General features: G+C 45.7%; 1 protein-coding gene across 5 annotated transcripts in view; it reads right to left on the reverse strand.

Moving 5' to 3' along the window:
* CHCHD6 (coiled-coil-helix-coiled-coil-helix domain containing 6) overlaps positions 1-13,051 on the reverse strand; it is a 171,877-nt gene that overhangs the window by 114,772 nt on the left and 44,054 nt on the right. For 3 of the 5 annotated variants that reach the window (XM_034776374.1, XM_034776371.1, XM_034776372.1), the window contains exon 5: positions 8,683-8,703. The exons of the other annotated variants lie outside the window; for them this stretch is intronic. In XM_034776374.1, the coding sequence (XP_034632265.1) occupies positions 8,683-8,703 (21 nt within the window). The remainder of the gene's footprint in view (positions 1-8,682; positions 8,704-13,051) is intronic. 5 annotated transcript variants of the gene reach the window in all.

Raw genomic sequence — 13,051 nt, forward strand, 5'->3', positions numbered from 1 at the left:
GGACAAGAATAGCAGGACAAGATGAGGACTGAAAGGAGTCCAGAAACCCCACATCACCCAGGACTGGTGTAGAGAGGCTCATACCAGGTCTCTCCAAATAGAATTCAGTCAGTCAGACCTTCACCACATTAAACATACACTTGCTTAAATCAGGATTGCTCTCAAAGTTCTAAAGGGCTGTCACCATCACACTTCCATTCTCTACCTGATATGTATTCCTTATTCCCATTAAAGAATGGCAATATAAGTCATTTAAGATGCATAATCATAGAAGTGACCCATATGGCTAATGTAGGACTTCCCCCCTGCCTTTTCCAGAGTTCCATCTAGTCTAGACCAAATCTCTCATATAAAAGGACTTCTACCACTTCCCTTAGGTATCTATTCCACAAGATGCTTTAAAATACAAAACAAAAACCCACCTTCAAGCTCCTACCACTTGGGGTTTAAGAGAAGTCATGCAAGAGCCAACTCATTCTTAAGATCTTGAGGGTAACCCTGAATATTCAAACCGTATTATAGAGTAATATTAATACCCCCCACACTTAATCACCCATGCTTTTATACTTAGCGCTTAAATAAGGTGGCAAGGCAGCCCCCAGTTTCTTTCCATCCCGTATCTATTCTCCCCTCCTCCCCCCGAGTATACATGCCCCCCAACCTTTGTTTTAGGTTTTACCCGACACCCTTTTTTTAAAAATAGGATGTTTTGCTTCTTTGTAATAAAGCACAAGGTTACAGTGTGTTTGACCCTTCAAACAGCAAGTCAGGCATCCGAACACAAGCTTAAAGTATAACTTAGTCATCAGCCAGAAAAAACAGGACAAGAAAAATATTATAGGAACGTAGCTTCCCCATTCATTTTGTACAGTTAGGAGTTCACTGCACTCTCACCCCTATGTTGAAGAGGCATTGAGATAACAAGGCATTGATGGAATTGAACTGATATTTCTTATTAACAGCTTAAAATAAAAATCATTAAATATTAAAATTGCAGTGGAGGAGGGGAGAATGATGGAAATTGTGCCTCCAAAAGTCTGCATGACCATCTAACTCGGACCTTTCAAAGGCAAAATTATTAGACCGTTTCATACGAATGCAAACACTGCTAATCCATACACAGATCCCAGCAGCATCGTTCTTAACTTTTAATGATGCCCGATTCAATTGTAGAGGATGCTGGTCCGATATGATTAAGCAGCCTGGACAGGAATGTCCCCTGTGGGCTCAGACCTGTCATTTTACAGCCAGCAGTCATTGTTAATGAGAAAAATTACATCTGAAAGCGAGTTGCTGCATGTTTCCTTCCCTTTGCTCTCCTGATGACGGATGCGCTGTGGTATAATGAGGGGAACTTTTAAGTTAGGGAGGGATGGGGGGCAGATAAAGATGCTGGTAAAGAAGCAAGTAGGAGGCTTTTTTGTTACATGCATCATCTTTACAGGGATGATAAAGGTCACTTCTTTGAAGTGGTAACCAGATTTGAACCTTTCTGGTTCCCACATTTGCTTTCCCTGCCATTCAGGGCCAGAATAAGGCATACACACCATAGGCCCATGCCTAAAGCCCCAGCTCCATGAGTCATATGGTTAAAGAAGAATTTCAGCTTGCATGTTAAAAAAAATTTCTATCCCTAATGGTGGCAAAGAAAAGCTTAAATGTGAATCAGGCATAATCAAATCCCCGATTCTGCAGATGGCCTGGAAAAGACAATTACCTTTCATAACTGTTCTTCGAGATGTGTTGCTCATGTCCATTCCATTGTAGTTGTGTGTGCTCACCACATGCACTGGTGCTGGAAGTTTTTCCCTCAATGGTATCCATAGCGGACTGGCTCTGGCACCCTCTGGAGTGGCGCGCATATGCACTAGTATAAGGGGTGCCGCTGGCTTCCCCCTCCCTCAGTTCCTTCTTGCTGGAACTCCCACAGAGGGGAAGGAGGGTGGGTCATGGAATAGACATGAGCAACACATCTCCAAGAACAACAGTTACGAAAGATAACCATCTTTTCTTCGAGTGCTTGCTCATGTCCATTCCATTGTAGGGGACTGCCAAGCAGTACCATGGGAGGCAGGTAGGAGTTCATGGACATGTCAATTGCAACACAGCTCTGCCAAATCCAGCGTCATTTCTGGCTTGCTGGGTGATGGCATAATGCGTTGTGAACGTGGGTACTGAAGACCACATTGTGACCCTGCATATGTCCTGGATAGGGACATGTGCCAGGAAGGCAGCCAAAAACGCCTGAGCCCTAGTTGAGTAAGCCTTCACTATCGGTGAAGACACAGCCTGCGCCAGCTTGTAACAAGTACAGATGCAGGTGGTGATCCAACTCGAAATTCTCTGAGAGGACACCGGAAGGCCCTTCATCCTGTTTGCTATTGTGATAAAGAGCTGGATCGATCTGCAAAAGAGCTTGGTATGCTCCAGGTAGAAAGCCAGGGCACACCTGACAGCTAGAATGTGCAGCCGCCTCTCCTCTATTGGTCATGTGAGGCTTTGGACAGAACACTGGGAGGAAGATATTCTGGTTGACATAGAAGTGTGACACCACCTTTGGCAGGAAGGAAGGATGGGGCCTTGGCCTGGTAGAATACCGTGTATGGGGGCTCCGAAGTGAGGGCTTTAATCTTGGCGACTAATCTCACCGAGGTAATAGCTACAAGGAATGCAACCTTCCATGGCAAGTGGGAAAGGGAACAAGAAGCCATATGCTCAATGGGCAGACCCATGAGCCTGGAGAGGACCAGTTTGACATCCCATTGGGGAACCAGGTCCCAGATCGGCGGAAAGAGTCTTTCAAGGCCTTTCAGGAACCTGATAGTGAACGCATGTGAGAATGCCGATCTATCCTGGATGTGAGACTGGCAGGCCGGTATGGCTGCCTGGTGCACCGTGATCAAAAGAGAAGGCGAGACCTTGGTGCTTTAAGTGAAGCAGGTAACCTAGGATGGACTGCAGAGACAACTGGGTTGGGGAAGATATTCTGCTCCGACGCCCAGCAGGAGGGCTTTCTGCTCTCCAAGGAACCTGCTGCACCTGACTACAGCAGGCTTGTTCTTCTGGATTCAGCCACACAGCATCCAAGCTGTGAGGTTCAGGTGCAGGAATCGATCCTGCGAGAATAGGTCCGGGCGGCTGGGAAACGGCGACAAGGTTGCTACAGCCAGGTCCATGAGCATGCCGAACCAATGCTGGGACGATCAGAATGACCTGTGCCTTGTCCTCTTGATTTTCGAGAGGACTTTGCTGATGAGTGGAATTGACGGGAATGCGTACATCAGGTCCCCTGACAAAGACGGAGAAAGGGATCGGACAGTGAGACTCTGCCGAGGCCTTGGAGAGACCAAAATTGATGACACTTTCTGTTCTGTCTGGTGGCGAGCAGGTCCACTTGGGGAGCTCCCTACTTCTGGGAAAGCATTCTGATGACCTCCAAGTGAAGGGACCACTTGTGGTAAGAGAGGAAGGACCTGCTGAGGCGATCCACCAACGTGTTCCGGACGCTGGGGAGGTGCGAGGGGTCCAGGTGGATTGCATGCTGAATGCAAAAGTTCCACAGACAGAGGGGCCTCCTGGCACAGAGCCAGAGGAGCAGTGCCGCAGCCATGGAGACCGCTGGAAGGGTCCCAAGGCAGGTTTACCCCTCGAATGGGGCACTTCAGTGCCCGGCGTGGGTGGCACCAGAAGGGACAGAATGTCCTTAGTGGCCTGAAAGTCAGTATCTCCACATGCCGAGTGCCTCTTCCACTTCCCAGGGTGGCGGGCAGGCTTGAAGTGGGCTTGACAGCACAGTGGGAGTCAGAATCTGGCCACTGTCCGGAGGGGAAGAGCTGCCCCACATGGGTCTTTGCTCTCCTCCAGCTCTCTCCTTCCCTTTATGGGATGTAGGAGAATGCCCCTTTGCTTTTTAGCTAGTAAGGGGATGGGAATCAGCACCAGCCGGAGGTCGGTGCCAGCGGCGCACTCTGCACCGATGCCGCAGTGCTTGGAGCAGAGTCCGATCTCGTTAGCTCTGAGGCTGGTACAAGGGCCAACTCCATAAGGAGCACTTGGAGACGAATGTCCCACTCCTTCTTGGTCCGCGGCCTGAAGCTCTTGCAAATGTGACACTTGTCACTCATGTGGGTTTCCCCTAAACACTTCAAGCAGCTTCTATGGGGGATCACTGACTGGCATAGGTTTTTTACAACAGTCACAAGGTTTCAAGCCAGGGGACCAGGGCATGCCCCGTCCCTAGGCTGAGCCCCATATGGGACTAACTAACTACTTCTAACTTAACACTATTAAGGGACCTATTAACTATACAAACTTTAAACAACTGCCATATATACCCGTCCATAAGCCAAATATTTTTGGTAAAAAAGTGATGTATCAAAGAGCGGGGGTCGGCTTATAAACGGGGTCTACTCCAAAATTTGAAGATTTTAAACTCTATGGAATCATTGAATTGAATATCTAATACATTGTCGTTTTGTTTACCTGGAGCGTCTGCAGACATGGAGCGGTTCGCCGCTCCCATTGGCTGGGAACAGCAAACCGCGGCCACTGGGAGCTGAGGGGCTCTGTGCCTGTGAACGCTCCAGGTAAACAAAACGTCCAGGCCAGCTAGAGGCTTATCCTAATGGGCCAGGAGCCAAAGTTTGCCAACCCCTGAAATATAGCTCAGTGGTTTGAGCACTGGCCTGCTAAACCCAGGGTTGTGAGTTCAATCCTTGAGGGGGCCACTGAGGGATCAGGGGCAAAAATCCATCCTGCTTTGAGCAGGGGGTTGGACTAGATGACCTCCTGAGGTCCCTTCCAACCCTGATATTCTATGATTCTATGGGGTCAGCTTATGAAAGGGTCATACAATTTTTGCTATTTTTACCTAACCATCTTGGGGGGGGGGGTCATCTTATAAATGAATGGGCTAATGAACAAGCATATACATTAGTTCACTACTAGACACAGTAGAGATAAGAAAACTTGCCAGAGCAACAAGACATCCCAGCTCCATCACTGGCAGTAAGAAGGAACTCAGGGGGGAGGGGAGCCGGCAGCACCCCTTATACCTGCACATACATATGCCACTCCAGAGGCCACCAGAGCCAGTCCCCTATGGATACCACTGAGGGAAAAACTTCCGGCACCGGTGCAATGTGGCGAGCACACACACTTCCAATGGAATGGACATGAGTAAGCACTCAAAGAACAACAATAGTTTTGAGGTGAACTGCCCCATGCATCTCAGAAGGGTGTTAATAGCAAGGAACCATGCTCTGGGGGCCTCACCAACACTACCTGAACAGAGAAGACTGTCTGTGTGTTTTAAAACCAGAGGAAAAAAGTGCAGTAGGTACAGCAACCTACTCAAGTAGATACTGCAGCTGCCGGATAAGTACTGGGAGGACTCCTGCTACAATGGGTCTATCCTAAGCCAATCAGAATACATTGGTCAATTATGGTCCATTGAGCTATTGTTATTCTCCTGCACCAGCATCCAACTTCTATCAAATAAAATAACTTCTCAAACATCAACCCTGAGAGGAAAGGTGCTATAACTGCAAAGTCTTATTCAGGAATGAGCCTATTTACAAGATAGATAATTTAAAACATAATCACCAGCTCTGCTTCTCCTCGACAGTTCATGAAGTAGCAGGAAACCATTATCCCGTGGGCAACATTCCAATCCAGTGGCATGAAAATATAGCGTAAGGAATAATACTGCAAGGTTGAGAGGGGTGTTGACAAGACAGGGGCCTACCTATCCCTCCAAAGTACTATGTAGTCCCCATTATCACAGTGCCTGTGTACCCCACAATCTTTAATATATCTGTCCTCAACAATCTGTGAGGTAGGGCAGTGCTAGTATCCTAATTTCACAAATGGGGCACTGAGGCACAAAGAGACCAAGTAACCTGCCAATGGTCACACAGGAAGTCTGTGCCAAGCAGGGAATTGAAACCAAGTCTCCTGAATCCCATGCTAGTGCCCTAGTGACCAGACCATTCTTCCTCCCAATACCTCTTTTCCAATTAACTTCTCTGATCATTCTCTCTACTATCACCATTATCCAGTTGAACTACAGACCAGAGGTTCTACAGAAAAAGTTTTACTTGTAACTCAGACATGTTTTCAATGACTTGCTCATTTTAAATAACTCCACTGAAGTGCCTTGAGAAAGTCTATTTAGAGACAGATCTGCTTGAAAGTTGCTTTCTGTTTTCCTCTACCTCCAGCTGTTATGACTAGGAACTTAGTACACTTTATCATAATGTTTGAAGTAAGTATGGTACAGTCAGAGTATGTGTAATTTGAAATATTCACTATACCAAACATTACAAAACTGGGTTAGGCAACTAGGGACATTTTGCCTGAATGCAGGATATTTATTAAGAACTCCTCTTGTCCTGCGGCTTATTCTCCATCTGAAGTCAGAAGCCTGTGATGTCCCAAACAGAGCTGGCTGCTGTGGAGATGATTATAAATTTCACAGAGGATTGAGACTGCAGGTGGCAAACAAAGCATCAGAAACACTTTTCACGTAAAAAGTTTTTTACTAACAAAGGGATGGAGGAAGAAAAAAATATGCATCACCACACTGGTTTCTAAATAGGATGCTGCTGATCCGTTTTGTGTCCATGTTTAAGAGGCTGAGTTGGGCTTGGGCATGTTGTGTAAGGAGTGATTGTGTTCCAGAGGAGCATTTGAGAGTAGAATACTGACTTCTCAACAACCAAATTCACATTCCCCTTCTCAAATGAGTGATGTATGAGCATATCTAAAAGGAAGTGGAAACCATTTAGGGGAGATGGAATGTCTAACTAAAGGGGCACACTAGGCAAGGAGATTGGGGAGGCAGGGCAGAATGGACAACAGAGAGGACTGCACAGTGCAAATGGCCTCTTCCCTCCTATGCAAGGAGGAGGGCATAAGATGCCTGAGAATTGTCTGTAATTGAGTTGGGAACAGAGGGCTTGTCTACATGCAGCTTTACTGCATGGTAAGCTAAGGTGTGAATCTACAGAGCACTAGCTTGCTGCAGTGCGCTTTGTCATACACCCATTTCAAAATGGAAATACGACAAAGCACACTACAGAACTTTTAGTGCACTGTGTCTCCACTCAGCTAGTTAGTGTGTGACAAGCCAGGGTGTGACAGCACATTAGCTTGTTGTGCACTAACTTACTGTATAGATAAGCCCTCAGTGCTCTCTACTCTCAAGGTGGAATAGTGAAAGTCCAGTACCAGTGCACTACCTCATTTCTGTTCAATTGAGCAAGCTGCTGCACCAGGGTTAGCGCCTACTAATTCCAAGGCTCAACTCTTAACCATACATCAAACAGATGCTGGTGAAGTTTATTCAGTGAGATGGAGAGAGTGTGGAAGGGTCTTCTGAGGTTCCTCCTAATTTCTCTACACCTTCCTCCCACCCTATACGCAAAAAGGCTCTGGATAGAAACAAACAATCTTTTCAGCGAAGGAAGTCTGGACTTATCTCCCCAAAAAACACTGCTCTTGGGTCCACCATAAGGAGCTGTTGCAGAGCAACATGTGGCCCTCTTTCCATGCGCCTCTCACTTCACCATGTAAGATGTTATGAATAACTATGAAGGCACCTGTGTTGGTTACTAAACTGGTTGGTTATTAATCATTGAGGAGTTGAGTGCACTGCTCCCACGGGCACAAAGAGCAAGAGGCAAGCTCGGTACTAATCAGCTTCCCCAAAGGAATCCAGTAGCATAGACAAGATGTCTCATCTGGGGCACCTCAGTCTAACAATTGCAGACACTTGTTGCTTGTGCCTGCCCACGTGTCTTCTTCAGGCACTGGAGCAGACAGGATATTGAAGGGAACCTGTTCAGGACTGGAACACCAGGTGTGCTACTGGTCAAGACTGAAGTGCACCAGCAAAGGAGTGTGTTCTAGAACTGAAATAGCTGGAGTGCTGCTGGTCAAGACTAACGGGCAATGGCTGAGCTGAAAGGTGCAAGGCAAGACAGAAATAGTAAGGGATGCTGTAAATCAAGGCTGAGATCTGTGTATAGAGGGACATACAAGACTGAAATAAAGGGTTATTTAAATCAGGATTAAGTTGCATTGGCAGAAATCTAACCAATCAACAGTGGTTGGTACAGTTTTCAATGTCTATGTTAGGCAGCTCAGCCCTGCAAAAATCACCCTGGAGTTCTTTATCCCTGAAGTATATTATAGGTAGAGCCCTGCGCGGATACAAAATTTATATCACCATCCAATCTGCAAAAATGGTCTGCGGATATAAAGCGGATATCCATGGATTTGCAGGGCTCTAATTACAGGTTCTCTAGAGTCCAGCTCTACTATCACTTCCACTGAAATCAAAGGAAGTTTTTAAACGACCAACTAGTGGGCTCAGACTTTGGCCCTAATGAGCAACATTGGGGAAACCTTCGTTTCCTCCCTGCCTCTGCTACCCACTTAGCCCCACATACACATACCCATCACCCTATCAAGTTTGGTCTCAGCAGCTGTAAGCTACACAAAAGGAACCAGTGAAAATCTTTATGGAGGAAATAATATGCAATTTTCTAGCTGAACACCTTTTAAAATGTAATGACAAAATAAAATCCTGCATCTGTGCTCGGCAATAACAATCTGTATGCATGCGGTAAAAATATGACAACTTGGAATAAGCAAGATGCAGACAAAAAGAGATCTTACCCAGGCATCCAAATCCGCAGGCTTGGGGAAAAAAAGGAGAGAGAGAAAGAGGGGGGAAGGGAAAGAAAAGGGGGGAAAAAAAGATATCAGTGATTTATGGAGGCTACCTACTGCTGCACAACACAGCTCAGAAAAGTTCTTTAAAAATTGCAAGCATTTTAACAGTGCATCTATGTCCCCTGTTAGCAACTGTGCTGTAAACAGAGGCTGTTAAATGGGCTTAGGCTTGGTAGTTAAAGAAAAATAAAACAACCACCCAACCCCCACCTACCCACCACGCGCACACACACACACACACACACACACACACACTCTCTTCAATGAATGCTGCACAGTGCTCCCTATTGAGCAGATGATAGGCAAAGACAGATGTGACGCAGCCAGAGACATGCAAGGCACTGCACAACATTAGAGATACTGGTATCAGTAGCAGCACACAGCAAGGGGTGTGGTAGTGTCAGGTGCACTGTGAGGGACAAGGCCAAAAGCCCTGCTGCTTTCAAACTCCCCAAGAGGTGCAGGTACAGTATCTCCTGCACAAGAGCAGTTTTCTATACTCAAGGTGACCTAGCTAGTAAGTCATCATCACTCATTTAGTTTCATCGGATACCTTACAGTTGACAGCTCAGTCACTGAAAATTTGATCAGTCAATGACCAGATTTTCAGCCATGCCCCCTTTCATAGGCAGACCAATATTCCTACAGTATATAGTCTGAACCTCTTTGCCAAATCCAAGCTGTCTTGTTTTGCTCCCTCATCTTTTGCTTGCAAGGTCTTTGTTTAGGGACTCCACAGTGAAGATGCACAGATCACAAGGATTTCAGGATCTCCTGTCTCTCCCTTTTTATTATTATTTTTGACTTAAGCAATAACCCCGCAGCAGCAAAGCAAGTACAAGATGATAAACATCTCTCATGCCCATAAACAGCCTGGCTTCAGACTGAGATGTTTACAAGGCAGCCAGAGTGCTTATTCGTTGTCAAGGACTGCTGCATCTCCCGTTTCTTGGGCTTACACTCGCTCGGCATAACATTCTGTAAGTGGTTACTTTGGAAGGGCTCGCCTTTTTTATCACAATTATTTATTGGAGGGGGCTTGGCGAAGCAGGAGGGATGTTCTTGTTGGTCGTAGTTCAGTGCCAGAGACAGCAGACGGCACAGAGCAATTGGTTTATGGAAGCTGCTGTTGTTTTAATGGCACAGAGCAGCCACCTGAAGTTGTGGAGGGATGAAGTGTGATTAGCTATGCGTCCAGTCTGTCCTGATCCTCTGCAATAGCAGAGAGGGGTGGAACTGAATGTCTACAGCTCATCTGGATAAAGCCAATTCCCTCCTTTCTGCAGATGCACCACAACCAGAAACAAGTCTTCAGTCCATCAAGCCAACACGTCAAGCATTCACTAACAATCAACAACTGATCATGACAGTAGCCTGGTTTCAACAATATTTTTCTTCCTACCTGTATTTGCAGTTTAGACAGGATGTGCTGGTTTTGTTTATTTTAACCTCTCCATTGCTGTACTGTACTCTGCCCTCAGTAGATGGGTGGGAGGGAATGGGTGCAGGTTGTAATGCATATTATTATTTCAGTAGATATGCCATATACAGGTAGCTTTCTGATGGATTTATGTCAGTCATCCATAGGACACTTAAGTCGTTAACTGTCAAGCTCCTAGGGGAAAAACATTTGCATCAAAAATCCATAAACATTGGCACTGACCCTCTCTCTTTTGGGCAGCCTCAGCAGAGGCGCAGATTATTAAGAATGAACTTGCCCCATCACATTTGAAGGGGCCTCTCTATGTCAGGTTTGAGATGCAATGGTGTATATGTGTGGGGGTAACTCTGCAAGGGAAGTGTGTATTACTGCCATGCTATGCCTGTTCTATGGATACATGGCTTCATTCTCAAAGGCTTTTATTTTTTGTGAAAGGTGCCAAATTTAAATTCACTTTAAGAGAGTCATTAAACGGAAACAGAAAAGTTTATCAAAGTTTATCAGAATGTGACTAGACCAGCTCCTATATTGGAAAAGTCAATCACACCCTGAGTAAGGGCCCAGCTAAGAGGAAAATAAGGAAAGAGATTCAAAAGGAAGCCACCTCTGAGGTCTACTTGGTTAAAATTTGCCATTTGGCAGGCCTGTGCCAACAGGTTTCGATGGACCTGCATTAACTAACATTGGCTGACAACAATGTACTCAGAGTGCCTAAACACTTGTTTCAGAGTTTAAGTTGCCTGGCTAAGAGAAACAACACCTTGTATATCTTGTTTCCCAGCTGTGTAGACTCAGCTTTGAGTTGCCAGCTAAAGGCTTCTGTATTTTATGCTCTCTGCACCAATACTTAAGCCACATTTTCAAGCCTTTGGTCAACTCTGCAGCTTCCCTGTGCTGAGACAAAGAGTACAAGGTTAGATTCACTTCCTACCCAACCCGCTATGGAGGCATTACAGTAAACCATACCATTGGTAGATTTATTACTTTGGAGCCCAAAAGAAACAAAGATTCTTCCTTTGACTGTAGCAGGTGCATAAGGTTACTACCGAAGCAGACACAGATGTCAGCCCAGTAAACCTTCATTCTGGACATTCACATAGAAAAGGACCGATACCTAAACTGCCCTGCAGTGTCTACCTGGAGTGGACTCTGGCTATGTCCAGGAACTATGCAAGTTATACGTGTGTGTCAGGAAAGTTAATATGCAAGCAGAGATTTCGCACCAGGCAAGGGGTAGAGTCCCAAGTATCTATTAAGTGGTTCTTGGTCCAGTACACAATGAAATCATCAACACATGATGTCCCTTTAAAATGAGTCATCACAACCTAGTGGTGCATATCTGTCCATTTGTATGGATCTCTGACATTTCATTCCTCTGCATGATATCACACATTTCAGCACCTAGCCAGATCATTCCTGCCATCTATCTTGCAACGTACTACAACAAGGTGGACTCTCAAGGAGCGGGCTTTAGGGCAGGATGATGCCGGTGAGCTGCACCAACAATTGCCTTGGAGTTATTCCAGCAGCTGCTATGTTGAGATAGGTCATGTGCCCATTCGAAAGAGTGCCCGAAGGCTCAGTAGGAATCCGGGCCACTGGCTAGATGTCTCCTTCATTAGAAGTCAGCATGCCTGGAAACTGGCACAATGGTTTATGGGATACTGCCAACTTCAGGACGGCGGAGTGCAACAGGGGTGGGATTGAGACAGAACATATAAGAGGCTTGAGCAAATCTGACACAGCAGATGCCTGGATACAGGGAAGGGCATAGGTTCACAGTAACCTAAGCAGCGGCTGGCAACTCCTTTAGGGGTCACACAGCAGAGTTTGAGGAGCTCCGCTTCTGACACACTGGCATCCTGATGGCCAGACTTCATCATTTGAATGGGCAAACAGTGAGGTTTCTTCAAGGAGAAAATCTGGAAACTAAAATGTTTCCATGGTGATAAGTATTAGAGAACTTTGAGGCTGAGACTAGACCCTCATTACCCATGTATCTGTCTGTCTCACACTTCCAGCTCCCTCCCCCACTTAAACACTTCCACTTTAATGGGAGACAGAAGCCAGCATCAGTGTTAAAGCGTAACAAGGTAGACATATAGCCAGCCAACTGAGGGAGGGGGAAGAGTCTCCCAACTGAGCTGCAATCAATTTCAAGGAAAGGTTGTGCTGAAACTGCCAAAGCCTAATGTACACCAAACATACAATTTTATAAACATAGAAGATGAAAGTAGCAGTAAAGGCCTCTGTCCCTTTATGATTCAGGGACAACAGGACCTCTAATGCTTATGGAGTTGCTACAAACAGGTTTGCAATGTCCATAGCTGATTGGCCTTTTATTTTAAATTAAAACTATCTATTTTACAAATTTCAAAGTAAAACCAGAGGCTTTCATTGTTTACTTTAATGCTTACCTCCACCCCGTATTCGTTTTCAGGCTGCCATGCAGCCAAGAGTACATCTGGTTCTTTCACTGCTACACTTAACTCCACCCCACATTCTACCACCCTTCCACCACCGCGACACACACACACACACACCCGCCCCACGGGCTGCCAATAGACAAGCCATTCAATGTCTATAGCAGGAGTAGGCAACCTATGGCACGCATGCCAAAGGTGGCACATGAGCTGATTTTCAGTGGCACTCTCACTGCCTGGGTCCTGGCCACCGGTCCGGGGGGCTCTGTATTTTAATTTAATTTTAAATGAAGCTACTTAAACATTTTAAAAACCTTATTTACTTTACATACAACAATAGTTTAGTTATTTATTATAGACTTATAGAAAGAGACCTTCTAAAAACGTTTAAATGTATTACTGTCACGCGAAACCTTAAATTAGAGTGAATAAATGAAGACTCGGCACA

This window comes from Trachemys scripta, chromosome 7 (assembly GCF_013100865.1).
Source record: "Trachemys scripta elegans isolate TJP31775 chromosome 7, CAS_Tse_1.0, whole genome shotgun sequence".
Lineage (NCBI taxonomy): Eukaryota > Metazoa > Chordata > Testudines > Emydidae > Trachemys > Trachemys scripta.